The sequence below is a fragment of the Dermacentor silvarum genome, chromosome 1 (assembly GCF_013339745.2).
Source record: "Dermacentor silvarum isolate Dsil-2018 chromosome 1, BIME_Dsil_1.4, whole genome shotgun sequence".
NCBI classification, from domain to species: Eukaryota; Metazoa; Arthropoda; class Arachnida; order Ixodida; family Ixodidae; genus Dermacentor; species Dermacentor silvarum.
In genome coordinates this window covers 222271614-222287902 of record NC_051154.1, presented here as the reverse complement: position 1 = coordinate 222287902, position 16289 = coordinate 222271614, and the positions used below count along the sequence as shown (strand labels likewise).

Here is a 16289-nt window from a genome sequence, read left to right as displayed (position 1 = left end):
AAGGGACATGACTGCATAACTACCTGGCTTCACTACCGCTGTTGCAACACGTGTCCGAAAATAATCAGAAAACAATTCGTGGTACTTTACTCACAATCTAATTAGAGATTGGGATTTGTCCTGCAAGCCAAGTTCAGCGCTTCTTCTGTAATTCACCAGGAGTCACGGAATTGCTTTATCTGCTACAAGTGCTTTTTTTTTTGTCTGTTCTGTGTGAAGATACAGACGATACAAGCTCAAAACTTATCAGGCAAGTTCTTTTTGTGCCTTTCTCAAATTACAAACTTTACAAATTAAAATGAAACTTAGCTTTTGATGATGATAATGATGATGGCGTTTTAGACATGAAAACCGAAATTTGTACTATACGGCTAGTGAGATTAAGCGAGTGGGTGAGATAAGTGAGCCAGATGAGTGAGTGAGGTAAGTGGCTTAGTGAACAAGATAAAGCAGCTGACTGTTTCGTTGTGGTAGGCTCCACCCGGCTGCGGCTCCTTCTCAGCAGGATCGGTTCTGTTGAGGAGCGGGTCTCCGTAGTCGGCGTCTAGCGGCGGCAGCGGGACGGCGCATCCGGGAACGTAGCTACTGCACAACTCATAGGCCGAGTCCGGAGTAGGGACCACCAGTAGTTGCTGCAGGTCTCCCTGCATAAACAGCATCGCGACATCCACCCACCGTGGCTCAGAAGCGCATCTTGCCTCTGAGCACAAGTTGACTGGTTCGTTACGGCGGCCGCGTCAGTTGTATTTTGATGAAAGCGCGAAATATATTAATTCCCGGAGTGTGTTGAAACGTCGATGCATATTGCGAGCCCCAGGTAAATTAATCCGGTTGCTGCACTGCCACACCTCATAATTCAGATTCGCTTTGGAACGCGGAACTCTATTAATCAGCAAGAGCTTCTACTGCGGCCAGCTTTAGTTTCTTTTATTGTGTGTGTGAGCGTGTGTCTTCTTTACTTCCTGGGGGGCGGGGTTGATGTCTTTTTTGGGCTGTTTTCAAAATAGTGTATTATCCGATGTGACTTCCTTTTTCGACCAGATGCCGAAACTGCACACGTCTGGATAGGGCTGTAACCCTCCCCCCAGCACATTCACTTTCGCGACAAATCGCGACTAAGCGATTTGTTCTTAGCAGAAATTGACCGTGGCCTGTCCCATCGCCTAGAATTTTTTAGCAAATGTGTGCAAATCTTTAGATATGTAGATGATTTTATTGTGTTCCTGGATTGCTCCTTTGAGCAGCTACAAAAAGAGTGTGATGACATCGTATCAGCTATACGTAATTGTCTTCCTCCCCTTGTAGTGACTGTCGAAATGCCTGCCAACGGTACCATTAGGTTCCTAGACGTGAAATTAGTGTTCACTGATCACCGCACATGTTGGTGTTATGCACCCAGAGCTAACAAAGCGCTTTTAGCATTTCATTCTAACCATTCTAAATTGATAAAACGTAATATTACTAAGATGTGCTTTAATAACGCACTTGATAAGTCTTGCTGCCCTTTAGTGCCATCCAGCTTCAACGAACAAGTTTCAAGGCTTTTAAAGTCCGGTTACCCAACTGATGTGTTGGTGTCAGTCGCAGAGGGTGTCCTTCGACGCAAGAAAACCGGTGTTGGTTCTTCCAACGCGGATGCTAGGCCTCCTTTTCAGAAGCGTAATGTAGCAGTTAAACCTTATATCCATCAAGTGTCGCACAATCTGAAGAAACTAGCTGCTCGGGACAATGTACAAGTTGTTTTCTCAGCACCTAGCAAGCTGGATAGATTATGTAGTACTACTGACCCGCCTGAGAAAGTAAAGAAAAGCTGCAAAAAGCAACACAAGAATGTGTTCACTGAGTGCAGATCGGGCGTCGTTTATCGCATTCCGTTGAAGTGCGGCCGATGTTACGTTGGGCAGAAGGGACGCTGCGTGAATGAATGGCTCAAGGAGCATAACTACAAAGTTAACAAAACGCCTTCAGATGGTTTTCTAGCTATTCATTGCCATACTTGTGGGTGTCTCCCTCTCTTTCACAAAACGCAGATAGTTGGAAGTAGCAAGTGTGAACTAACCCGTCTAATAATCGAGAGTGAGCAGATAAACTATCATGGTGACTCTTGTATTAGTAAGACTTCCCTAGCGTTGAGTGACAAGGAACTTGCTTTTTTGCGCATGTACAAGTAAATTTTCATTGCTGTTTGCACGCCCTGTTTTGTCACCCTGCTCCCCGCGAGCAATGTGGCTCACGTGGTCGGTGACGTATACTTCCATGGCACTATATTGTTTGGCGTGGTCAAGGCAATAAACTTCATTGTTGTGAGTAGCGCCTGTGTGTTCGTACGTCTCCTTCTTTGTCCTCGTCATTACTAAGCGCTGAAATACTGCCTTCATGCCATCACTGTTCCTTAGTAGATGACTGATCTTCCTGCAGGTGGATGGCACTGTATATCGCTTCAGCCTGTACAGCCCTGTCAGTCTTGTCTAAATAGCGCATAGGCTGTGTGTATTTGGCATTATGTGGCAACGCCTGCCGGTGTTTCATTGACTCTAGGCAACTTTTTAAACGGTTGATGCACGCATTTCTCGCTCGTTCGGAAAACTGTCGAAAACCAGAGCAACCCGTCATTTTGGCACGCAGAGGGTATTGCTCACACGATGCACTCTGAGTGCTTTATAAAAAGGCTCACTTTCAAAGCCAGTCATCTATTTGCATATATTATCTTTGGCTCTCATACAAGTTTATGCAGTAATGGTGTCATGTTTCAGAGATAAACGCGCCATGGCGCTTCTCGCATGCGCATGTATATGACCACACTCATTTTGTTTTTATTTGCCATGGAAGCGAAAGCAAAACCAATTTTGTGATCCTCGCAGATTCATCCCCGCACCGCAGACGCTGATGATGATACACGGCTAAGTACATGACGAGCATGGAATACTGCGTAACGTCCAAGGTAACATACCACAATCTGGAAATATCTGCGGCGTGGATGGGATAAAACCCGGAGGACGGTAAGATCCCTTCAATACAGAGAAATGAGGCTACGAAGCTTTGCCTCACCGCTCCCACAATTCCCACTTTCCATTCCACTTCATTCACCCCCTCTACATCCACAGCTGAGTGCCTGACTCAGGCCATCGCCTATCTGGGCCAAGTTTACATGACCGAATATATCAAGGCAGCACTAAGGGACAGAGCCATCGAGGTCCTTTACTGGGGGATTTGACTTTATTTTCTATTTTATAAATAAAGTGTTTACACTCGCGCCCGCACGTATTTGGCAAGCTACCTTCCCTCACGCCCAACTGCAGTAGAATTCGTGTATGGCTAACATGTGGCACGCTGAGAAACGCCTAGCGCAGTCTCTGTGAAAAAATTCGTCGGCCCTTCCACCAGCGAAGCTGAAACGTGCGGCCCCGGTGTTTATCACTGGGTTAATCCCGAGGGTTCATTAAAATATTTCTCAATTATGAGGTCACACACGTTCGGCTGCGACGGGGATCGAGAACGACGTCACTGACGGTATGCTCGCAGTCCGCCGTTGTTGCTTGTGTTCGATGTCTCGAGCTTTGCTAGGCGGTGTGGTTAGCAGCACCCGCCCGACATTGCCGCTTGCGATTCTTAAAAATGAAATCTGTCCGTCACGTTAAGACAATCAATGGCTCATACCCCCTTAAGCAATGGCTCATACCCCCGTAAACGCGGCCTCCCATTACGACGACAGAAAAGAAGTGAAATTCTATGCTGGAATGATTAGCGTTATTTCCAAGTAGTAATCTGGGTTTGGCACTTACAACGCCAAACATTTTGTCTTTTGGGGCCTGTCAATTAGGCACAAGTCAGGGATCGATGATCACTGCTGTACACAAATTTATTGAAGCATCCGGAAGGTTACGCTGCTAGGGTACCGACCGTGGGACATGTTATCTTATGTTTATTTTTGTAGTTAGTTTTCTCTTAATTTTTTATTTAATTAGTTTATGTATAGGACATCTTAAAATCTGTCTAAGGAGTTGCCAAAATCTTAATTTTGATTATTCACCTTTACCCCTTTGTTCGTTGTTAGGTGTATGTTTTATTTTATCCAGTGTGGCCAATCCCCCTCGTGGGTACGAGCCATGTTTTGAGGCAACAACAACAACATTAGCGGCAACGCAGCCAGCTGCGGAAGAAGACGATGACGCGCGAGCCAATGCTGATGATGATAGTTTTCTGTGCACAGGCGATGTCACCTAGCCATATATGATTTCGCCTGGACAAATAAAGCTTCACTTTAAAACACATGCTCCATTTTAGCATGTGACCAGGGTGGACGCCGAACCATTCGTTGGGCCTCCAATTCCATTTCTAGAGCCTAGAATAACTGCAAGCTAATTAATACTCTCGCTCTCTCTGGTGCTTTGAATGCTGTATTAACGGGGAGTGGGGGTTACACGGAGACAGACGACGCGAAGTGAGCTCTCCATGGTTACACGTCGAGTGAAGCATATGTCCCCGATGACGGCTGCACTTGACCCCTGTGAAGGCGGTTAACGTGGAAGATGTTCAATTAATCGCTAAACGCTGCATTTTTGTGTCACTTATATTATGTGTACTATCGAGATAGCTGTAGCGTCCAGAAAAAGGCGCCGGTACACCCATCAGGCGACAATAGCATGACCGCACCCACCTGGAAAGGGTCGACAGTGATGTCCAACGCCTGTCCGACCAGAGTGACACCAGAGGTGTCGACAAGCGCGTCGTCTGAGCGGGCCATCTCCTCAGTCTCGCGCACCACGCAGTCTTTGACCAGCGTGACCGCATCCCCTTTCACGCTCAGCGCCATACGGTGCCACCTGCACTTGGGGTCACAGGAGTGCGTCACACTTCGTGAGCTGGCCCCACACTACAGTTTCTTGCACGCGAGCTTGAAATTCTGGTGCACATGAGCTAAATGCTTTGCGACAGCTTTTACAAAACAGGAGCGACCACCCGTGCCAGCTCTATCGCTAAACTCAGCCGAGAATTAAGCGCTAGTACATAAACATAAACTTAAGAAATTCAATGGGTAGCTCACAATTCTGCTTCCCGTATTCGCGCTCTATTAAAACAATTGCCTTAGTTAGGCTCCTGCGCTTCTAAACATCAAGCTTCACTATAGAAGAAGCAATGATAAGGATTAATAATATCATTCAAGCATGAAGCTCCGCTAACTCGATCGTTGGGGCAAGCAGCTTCGTTCTATAGTTCTACTCAATTCTGGGCTCTCTGCAGGCGGAGTTAACTATAACAAGGACAATGGCATGGTAAACCGAAAATTTTAGGTTTAATAGCTGTATCCTGTGACATCAGTGTGGCGGGCGATAGCCGTCCATGTTTTCGCACCTGTTCTGCCTTACTACTGCCAACATTCCCCATTCGTCAGGTAACTCTCTCATGTGGAAGGCCATCGACTTATATACTAGCACGGAGCGTGTACCGCTAGCCCAGCCGGGAGGCATCAGATCCTACTAGAGCGTGCAAGTCCCTTATGTCCTTGCGTTTTGGTTTGAGCGCCGATCTCATAATAAAGGCGACCGTACTGTCATATCGGCAGACGTCGATTTATCTGATTTATGTTGCCTCACTTTATCTCATGTTAGCTTACTTTTCCTTGCTTTACCTTGCTTTTTCATAGGTTATGTTATTTTACCTACACTTTCTTTGTCTGGTTTAAATAATAATGACGCTTATACCGTCGCTACGGCCACATCCTCGGATACTTAGAGGTAATATGCAAGCTACCACTTGTGAAATGAAACAAATCGCAGAGAAGGGCTTTTCCCCACAATTGCTTTAAATGTGGAGAAGCCACCATGAACGAAAGTTTTAGAGCGTTGGCCATCCACGGACAACCTAATTTTTGAGCAGATTACGCCGTAAACCGGGAGATTGTTTTCCTTACAAGAATAGCGTTTCAGATTCAATGACGAAGGCGTTCAGTGTGGTGCAACTACGTAGCACATGAACAAAGATGAAGAGCAGGACACACAGACAGAGTGTTATACATGTATATACAGGGTGTCCCAACTATCATCCACCAAGATTTTAAATTATGCCACATAGCGGACAGAACCAAGGTAATGTTGTTTGCCGTCGCTTGGAGATACTGAGATTAGTTTTTGCATTCCGCCTAATTACATAATTAGTCCTAATTATTTAATTAACTTCTCCAGTATTATAATTAGATGAAAACTGTCAGTGCGAAAATTGTAGAGCAACATGAAAAACCTCCGATATAGCTTTCTGTTGCTCAATACATGCTACATAAAAGCTTTTCCGACCGTAAAGAAGCCCGCGAGATGATGTACCCAGACGACAATTGCAGATACTACACGGTTGATGATTTTAATCGTGATTTTTCTTGTGGCAAGTTTGTTTCTGCAATGCATGCAAACTGTCGAAGTATTCGACCAAAAGAAGATGACATTGCTGCTTTTTTGCATTCTTTGTCCGTTCAGTTTGACATTTTAATGTTCACTGAAACATGGCTGTCCGATGATGACACTAAACCCCACTTTCCGGGCTACCGATCTGAACATCTCTGTCGTAAGCAAAAGAAGGGCGGAGGGTTGGCTGTGTACTTTAGGGATACTTTGTCCTACGAGCTGTTAGATGATTTCTCAACTATGAACGCTGATTTTGAATGTTTATGCTTACGTATTGCAAAAACAGTGGTGGTCACTTTTTACCGGCCACCGATGGGACACAAAGGTCGCTTCTTAGAATTCATGGATTTGGTGTTGGCATCCCCTGTCTTTTCTAACACATCCTGCGTAATAATGGGAGACATCAATATTGACTTAGCTTCCAATGATCCTTACGTAGAAAACTTTGAGACAGTCTTATCAACATATGGCTTCGCAAACTATATATGGCAGCCAACTAGACTTACACAGCAAACTGCGACAATTTCGGATGTTTGCATAACAAACGCTAATGCACAGGAACTTAATAGTGGAATATTTTCGTATGATCTAAGCGATCATTTGCCTGTGTTTCTGCTTCTTTCAATTTCAAAGTGCCAAGTCAAACAAAAACAAGAAGGAGAAGGGCGGCGAGCCATAAACCCTGAAACCCAAAAAGAATTTTTTCGCCTAGTTGAGCTGATTGACTGGAGTGAAATACATAATGAAGATAATCCAAACGTAGCTTATGAAAAATTCTATTCTTTACTACGCGATTCCTTTAATGCTGCATTTCCAGTAATAAAGTTGTCCTCTCGTACTAGAAAGAAATTAAGGAAACCATGGACTAATGCTCAGCTTTATCAACGTATCAAAATAAAAAACCGGCTGTACCATAACTTTATTCATTCACGAGACCCAGCTACATTGTCAGAATTCAAAAAGTACCGTAATGCTTTAACTACCGACTTAAGGAAAGCGAAACGGCACTACTACCAGAATCTTTTTGAGGGCGTATATAACAATCCACGTCGAATATGGGAGGCTGTAAACTCGATAACTCAAGAAAGAAAGCCAGCGATAAAATTACGCAACTCGTAGTTAATGGTGAAACCCTCAGTGGTGAAGGGCTAGCTAATGCAATAAACACGCATTTTGTTGATGCAGGTTCCTATACCACCAATGTAAACGTGTGCGATGGCACAATGCCAATGGATGCAACACTGAGTCAATCTCTTTTCTTACGACCTACTGACCCAAATGAAATCTCAAATATAATAAACAAGCTTAAAAATACTGTAACTCCTGGTGTTGACGAACTTGGCTCAAATGAAATAAAGTTAATATCGCCATTGATATGCGAAGTTCTTAGCTATATAATTAACCTCACTTTGACTACTGGTGTATTTCCTAAACAATTGAAAATCGCTAAAGTTACTGCAGTATACAAAGGTGGTGACGTAAACGCTCTATCTAACTACAGACCTATTTCAGTACTTCCTGCAATATCTAAAATATTTGAAAGCATTATTTATGACAGATTAGTCTCATTTTTTGAAAGACATCAAGTAATAACTCAGTACCAGTATGGCTTTCGGAAGCACCGGTCGACTGAACAGGCTCTTGTGCACATAAAAGACAAAATAATCGAAAACATGGAAAGTAGAAAATACACACTGGGTTTGTTTTTAGACATTCAGAAGGCATTTGATTCTATACAGTTCGATTTATTACTCCACAAATTATCAAGATACGGAGTGCGGGGTATAGCATTAGACCTTCTTAATAGTTATTTGCATGATCGATATCAGTTTGTCAAAACTAATGACGCTGTGTCGATGCTTGCGAAGCTAAAACAGGGAGTGCCGCAGGGATCTATATTAGGTCCATTATTGTTCCTTATTTACATAAATGATATTGTAGAGATAGATAGTTCCGCTCAAGTTATAATGTATGCGGATGATACTAATATCTTCTTCTCTTCACATAATCTACTGACACTAGAACGTTCTGTAAATAACTACCTTACGCACCTATCAAACTGGTTAAGAAGAAATAGATTACGGTTAAATGCCTCAAAAACAACATATGTCATATTTCGTCCGGTAAATAAACCTTTACATAACAAAGTTAGTGTAAAATTTGAGGACACTTTAATAAACCAAGTTCAAGAGCATAAATTTCTCGGGGTTCAGTTTAAAGAAGACCTGAGCTGGTCTGTTCACATAAAGAGCTTAAGTATGGAACTAGCCCGTACAGTTGGATGTCTATACAAGATATCTCAGCTCATACCTCTGTGGCTAAAAAAGAATATTTATTTTTCCCTCTTTTACTCCAAGTTAACTTATGGTCTATTGGTGTGGGGGACCACTACGCAACACAATTACAACAAGCTCATTACTTTACAAAAAAAAAAGTGTTGCGCTGCTTTGAGTCTTTTCATGGAAGTGTGCAGGATTTAAGAACAGCTCCTCTGTTCAAGAAACATAGCATCCTAAGGGCGGACCAGTTATATTATTTAAAAGTTTTGCAAGAAATACACCAGAAGAAGCTTTACGAAAGTTGTGGCTCTGAAAACGCTGAATATTTTTTAAGGCACCAAAAACATCGAACACCAAAAATTAGAACAAATTATGGAAAGCAAACAATGACCTATCAAATACCTGCCATCTTAAACAAATTCGAAGGAATGCTAAACTTCGAATATACATCACGTGTATTTAAACGACATGTTATAGAAACATTGTTGTCCTCTGGTATAAAGTAGAATCAGAACTAAGTGTTTTCTTTGTAACACAGAAAGTGATCTGTAAATCTTGTCTTGTGTCCCTTTTATTGTGTATATTGAATAAATGTTGTCTATTATGTGAGAGGTTTTCACGATGCACAAGTGAAATGCATCTTGTTTTTTTATTTAATTGTATGTAAATTTGGATAGTGTCATGCAATGTATGATCTGTTGTGTTTACTACTGAACAAGCGAAACGTTCTCGTTGTTATAGGACGGTGCAAAATGTCGTGTTGTAATCTTTTCTTTGTCAACGCAGCTTTATTGTCAATGTTTGGTTCAGCACATTTTTTTCCCATGTTTTGTAAGTGCATCACTCTGAACTGTTTGGGCTGAGGCCTCGTCAGGCACAAACTGCCTTTAGCCTCTGTCCCTGCATCAGGCTTTATGTGCTGTCTGCTGCGAAAACTGAAACTGAAATAAAGAAGCCCGCGAGACTCTCTCTCTCTCTCTCTCTCTCTCTGTGTGTGTGTGTGTGTGTGTGTGTGTGTGTGTGTGTGTGTGTGTGTGTGTGTGTGTGTGTGTGTGTGTGTGTGTGTGGTGTGTGTGTGTGTGTGTGTGTGTGTGTGTGTGTGTGTGTGTGTGTGTGTGCGTGTGTGTGTGTGTGTGTGTGTGTGTGTGTGTGTGTGTGTGTGTGTGTGGTGTGTGTGTGTGTGTGTGTGTGGTGTGTGTGTGTGTGTGTGTGTGTGTGTGTGTGTGTGTGCGTGTGCGTGTGTGTGTGTGTGTGTGTGTGTGTGTGTGTGTGTGTGTGTGTGTGTGTGTGTGTGTGTGTGTGTGTGTGTGTGTGTGTGTGTGTGTGTGTCCATTCTTCCTATGTGTCCATTTACGCACTAGTTGTGCTGCATTAAATGCCTTCGTGATGTCATACCAACAAGCCCAAATTGCAACCCTGATCTCCGAAAGGGATAAACTAATAAGCAAAAAGAACGGTGAAATTCACTCCGCGAACCACATTACAAAGGAATACTCGCTTTCCGTCGTTGAAAGGCTCCGTGAAGACCGCCGAGTAGACGGTGCTGCCGTTGCCGTTGGCGGACCGCAGCGCGAACGTCGAGTTCTCGCCCACGTGCAGCGACAACTGCTCCTCGTCATCCCAGTCGTACACAGAGAGCAGGTAGCCTCGCGTGTTCTGTTCCATGCGAAACGTGGCCAGCACCGAGAAGTCCCGCGGAAAGCCGACTGCAGGGCGCACAAAAAGAATATTCGTATCAAGCAGCACCTTCCTGGCATGAGGACAACAGTATAGGCGAGCTGGTTGACTTTCCTTTTGATTGCATCGCAAAAGGTACCTGGGCACACTAGCAAGACAGATGACAGAGAAATTTATTTACTGAAAGGCAGAGGTCGGCCTGAGCACCGCACAAGATCGAAGCCACTGGATAGACGCTAACAACTGACATTTTTTTACTAGGGAGAGCACATAACAAATAAAGAAAATGGCAATCTGCGCACACTTATGCTCAATTAGAAGCATTTTCAAGCAAATCTCTCTCGTGCTCAGAAAGCGAAATGGGAAGGAACGACAAGGCAATTATCAAAGGTGATTTTTAAAGTGAAGCTTTCTATGTCTCACTGATTCATCCGTGGGCACCGAAAATGCACTGCAGGAAAGTCAACTTGCACAATGGAACTATCTCAGTATCTGCGCACATTATAGAACAACGGCTGCGCATCTGCGCACATTATAGAACAACGGCTGCGCATCTGCGCACATTATAGAACAACGGCTGCGCATCTGCGCACATTATAGAACAACGGCTGCGCATCTGCGCACGCAATAGAACAACGGCGCACGACATACGTATCGCAGAACACTACAGTTTACATTCGCAGTTGTACCGATAAGAACAATGGGAACTGCAACGCCACGCTATTCAGACGAACGGTTGTTGTTGTTGTTGTTGTTGTTGTTGTTGTTGTTGTTGTTGTTGTTGTTGTTGTTGTTGTTGTTGTTGTTGTTGTTGTTGTTGTTGTTGTTGTTGTTGTTGTTGTTGTTGTTGTTGTTGTTGTTGTCGTTGTTGTTGTTGTTGTTGTTGCAATATAAAAAACGGTTAACTCTAACACCTCAGGAAGCTACGAAAAGCCTTATTAATGACAACGATTACGGTATTAAAATTATTTAGTAAGATCAAATTAACGATAAATTCGCACTTCCTTACCAAGCCTTCTCAGGATTTCACGATATAGGTGTAAACAGTGACATCAACAGGCGATGGCACATACATTATGATTCATCGCTTCATTAAGAAATCCACATTAGAGTTGCCTTGAACAAAACATGCATTACCTTTTTCGCACATTTTCATTGTGATATATAGTGTGCTACTGCGGACGATGCTCTTCGTCAGAGGCTCTTGCTGTCGCGCCACGAGCTTACGCGCCATTTATGCCTAGTGCCTTCTTAATACTTGCAATAAAGCAACTCGTCTACAGTTGATTTAGCTCATGAAAAAGCCCACATACTTTTGGAGTTGGAATCGCTCGTCGCCCATGCCTTTCTATAGAAAAGTCCGAATGCAATTTGTATCATCCCTAGTGGCTATATAGAATGCACAACGAATGAAACGCAGGGAATGCCGGAACATTTCTGCATTTTACATTTAGTAGGTGTAATAGGGAAATCGGAGCTGGCCCCGAGATAGAGCTTCCTCTTAAATATGTTGGTAGTTCCACCTATTCGATCAACGGAACAGGTCACCTTTGCCAAGGACTAAATCCATGTCCACCTACCAAATGATGGGACAAAGATATAGCTTCATATAAAAACAGCATCCCGACTTTCCCAAATCGGTTAGGTTCTATTCAACTATGCCTATTCTACCCTCCCTACCGAAATAAGGAGTGTAGGGATGTTGTGTTTCTTCCTTTCTGGTTTTCTCTTTCTCGTTTTTCTTTATTTTCTTTTTTCAAGTCATGCATCTTCAGCGCATTGTTTAGCCAGAAATAAAAATAAGGAGCGATATCCTTGCCAGCCAGCGGCACGCACATGGAAATGCTTCGGCCGTTGACACTGAGAGGTTGGCGCCGCGCGAGATGCCGTAAGCGGTGTCCGGCCCGAGGAACATAGGTGTGCCATCGGCGTCCAGCCAAGCGGGCCGCTGCTCGCAGATGCCCGGCCGCACCTCGACACCAGGAGGAAGCAGACCCAGGTCAACGCGGCCAACCAGGTCGACAGTATCTGGGCACACAATCCCAACCACCACACTGGTCTTATCAACAAGCTTAAGCCACAACAGTCATTATAGAAAAGAAAAACAGCACAAAAATCAATCTATGAACCACACAGAATGCTGCGACATAGATACAATGTCACTTTCACTAAAGAAGGTTACTAAAGCTTTCAAAGCTGATCGCTGTGATGATGGGTTATTCCATGGCCCAAGCAACTTTTATATGCTGAAAGGGTCATCAATGTAGCCCTCAAAGCACATCTTTGCTGTTCAAACTTAAGACAGCTTAATAGAGCGCGTTCTACGTTCTCCCATGAATGGCCGCACGTGCAACGAGGCATATCTGAACGACGTATACGATACAAAAAGTCACCTGTATACGCCACTTATAACCTGATGCGATGAATGAGAGAGTCTGTGTCCCGGCCAGCACCATGCAAAAAATCGGAAACTGTAGATGGGGGTCAACTCTGTACAGAAGACTGTTCATAAATTTGATGTCAAATCGATAAACCTGTGTTATAGACTTGCATAAGTGTTTTGTTTTATAGTTAGCATCATCCCTCGTGAATCGAGTTAGTGCGACAGGAGTGAAATAATGTGCCTCTCTAGCAATTTTGTCGGCTTCGGTGTTGCCTGCTATACTGACATGTCCAGGAATCCATTGCAGCTTCGTTTGATGGCCTGACGACGCAGCTGTAGCTATTTTAAAGGAAATCATGTATATCATCATTGCGTTTGGATCACACAGGCAAAAGCTCCGTAAGCATTGAGGAGCCGACTTTGAGACTGTGAGAATAGACTACACGATAGGATTTTTCTGTGCTTGAATAAATTCAGTGGCCAATAGTATCGCATGGAGCTCTGCCACCATTGATGATGTCTTATGTGAAAGACGACAACTTTGACAAACTCCGAGTGATGAAATTACAAATGCAGACGTCGATCCTGACGAAGTTGTTGAACCGTCAGTATAAATGTGCATACTTCCAATGTCATAATCATGTAGGTGACACAGAGTTGACATTTTAGCAAAAAGAGTGCAAACAGCATTTTTTTTGTCCAGTCTGGCATTGTGCATGTATGACATTGTCCAATGGGAAGAGGCCGTCAGTCGCTCACTGCCACCAATCACTTTTGAGCCTTCGACTACCTGCCGTCATCAAAGCAGCATAAAATAATACGAAGACACCTCAAAAACACAGTTATGCAGTTTATATAACACATGTCAGAAAAAAATAATATTTAATTGATTTTTATTACCTTGCTGAGACAGAGTAACCCACTTCCGTCTTTGGCTGGCTGTACTGTTTGGTTAATTCGCAAATTGGAAGCATGATCCCAACAAAGCAAGATGAATCGCATGAACATCAGCTTGATAAACAAAATTGTTATTTCTTACAGCTAGGACGTTGAACTTGTCGACTGCTTCTTACCAATACCGGCGTATATGTATCGTGCTCACCTATCACTGTTTCCTGCATGTTTCCAGCATGATCGCGACTGCAGATAAACATGTTTGCGTCTGCAGATAAAAAAAATCTGATAAAAAATGTTCCACGACGTTTTCCGCGTTGCCAGTGTTGTATTTTACATTTTTTTCCGTAGCACTAAAAGACACGGGCACCATAAAAATTGGTTGTCCCTCCCTTTAAGGGTAGCCGACAACACAATAACGACACCATAGCTACGGCGATGGCCAGTATGATATGGCACATGTGTAAGAGAAGTTTTGCGAATACGGGACCTAGCTCCTGATCCGAGGATTTTACAATAACTATCTATATATCATAACCTGGAACACGACACTGGGGTGTATATGCCTCAGTCGGCGCTATTCAGTGAACGGCAGCAAGTGACAAGCTTGAGTCGACTCAAGACAGTTATGGCATCAGCATACCTGCTGTTGCAGCCCGGGTAAGAACGCAGTGCCGTGCCCTTAGTTAGCCCACAGCTGGGGCTTCCACCCAACCTAAAGCTTGCTTGTATGCGCTCTCAAGGTCAACGTGTGTCACGGCGGCGCTCACCGAGCTGTTCTTGCAAAAATCTATGCAGTTGCATGCATTCCCTTCACCAGCGATCCGTTCCTGCAAAGTCCTCGGACGAAGACGCCAGATGACATGCACTCACAAAATGGCATCTTCATACACAGATGAAAAGACACAGCATAATACAGCATCCATTTACATGCACACACAAGACACGGGTACTAAGGGAGAGCCATCATAATACGCACGAGTACTAATGGAGCGTCGCTATCTTTCGCACGAAATAGACTCCTTTATTACAGTCGCACAATACTTACGAAACGGCTCCACAAACATCTTACATTTCGTGGCCTCCCGCCAAATTTCCTGAGTCACACAAAGAGAGGTGGCCGTGAACAAGCTCAAGCCCTATCTCGCGACCCAATTAGGTGGCCAGGGTCATACACTCTCGGAAAATTTAAACCTGTACATCGAAAGGAAGTAAAACAATCCGGGCAGAACTCATCTACAATGACTATCCAAGTGTGCGAATAGCCGAAACGCCTCGTGTATGAGGCGTGTACTGCAGCCAGGTTCCTCGATCTCGCTTCCCTCAGAAAAGAATGCGCCTTCTGGCGGCGCCGCCGTGAAGTACTCCTATGCTCAGTGACACATACACAGTGGCCCAAGTTGGCGTCAAAGAGGTTCATGGAAGAGAGGCACATAACCAGTGACTTCACCCTCCCATCCCACCTTCCTTGTTCTACTTCTGGCCGACCTGGATTGCTGCACACTAGGATCTCTACCCCACATTGTAACCATGGCCAAGGAATCCCATCAAGCTAACCCAACACCACAGCGCAGGGCCAAGTCAGTCATCGACTGTAATATGATCTACAAGGATTAGGTTGCTTGCATGTAAGGCTTTTTTCTTACGAGAAGAATGTATACATGCCTGGCACAAGCTGCGCCGAGACTCTTCCAGCTGTGTGCAGCAGAAGGCACGCCACGGCGAAGGTCGCAGACAAGCGCATGAAAACAGCGACGCTGGTGTCCCGGAGTGGCCGGTGCCGCCGCCGACGCCAGCTCTCCGAGTCCGCCCACTTTGAATCGCAGCTGCAGGCTTCGCCGCTCATTTTCGATCGAAAGCGGCGAGGGGCCTGCATTTAGGGTGAACTTTCGTGAACGATGGCACACATGCAAGGGAAAGCAATTTTCGGCAGCGTAGCTAATGGCACCCTCCGGTCATGAGCCAGGCCACATGGGGATTTGAGGTTGGCGCTTATCGCAAACGTCATAAACCGCAAGTGTCATTCCACAAGCTCTAAGAAACGTTCTGCCGTTTTGAGTACATCGGATGTGACCAGTTATCGTTTACACTACATACATCAGTGGTCTGTACAAAGGAAAAGGTGTGACGAATAGCAACTGTTGGCTTCGAGTTAGATATACAGGGTGTTTCACTTAACTTGGGCCAAACGTTAAAAATATGCAAATGCTACGTAGCTGGACAGAGCCAAGGTAATGTTGTTTGCCTTCGCTCGAAGATACTCAGATTATTTCTTGCATTCCGCCTAATTAGACAGTCCTAATTAATGAATCAACTTCTAAATTATTATAATTAGATTAAAAGTGTGAATAAGAAAATTGTAGAGCAACATGAAAAGTTCTCGATACAGCTTTCTGTTGCTCAATACAGGCGACATAAAAGTGTTTTTCCGAGCGTGAAATAAGCTCACGCAAACAAAATTGCAGCGTGATTGGCCGCTCGAGGCACTTTGCGTGTACTCGCGGGCACCTGTCATGCTGTCGTGAAAGATGTCTCGTTCATGAATATATATATATATATATATATATATATATATATAGAGAGAGAGAGAGAGAGAGAGAGAGAGAGAGAGAGAGAGATTGTACTGAAGCCCTGGCCACGGTGCTGGTGAAGGTGGAAGAA

The 16289-nt window shown here is 44.2% G+C and overlaps 1 protein-coding gene across 1 annotated transcript in view; it reads right to left on the bottom strand.

Moving 5' to 3' along the window:
* Positions 1-13855, bottom strand: part of LOC119437344 (collagen alpha-2(XI) chain) — a 31097-nt gene extending 17242 nt beyond the window's left edge. The window contains exons 1-5 of the mRNA XM_049660256.1: positions 13837-13855; positions 12188-12379; positions 10173-10380; positions 4658-4823; positions 459-644 (exon numbers count right to left, since the gene is read on the bottom strand). Coding sequence (XP_049516213.1) covers positions 459-644; positions 4658-4823; positions 10173-10380; positions 12188-12379; positions 13837-13855 — 771 coding nt within the window. The remainder of the gene's footprint in view (positions 1-458; positions 645-4657; positions 4824-10172; positions 10381-12187; positions 12380-13836) is intronic.
* Positions 13856-16289: the final 2434 nt, after the last annotated feature.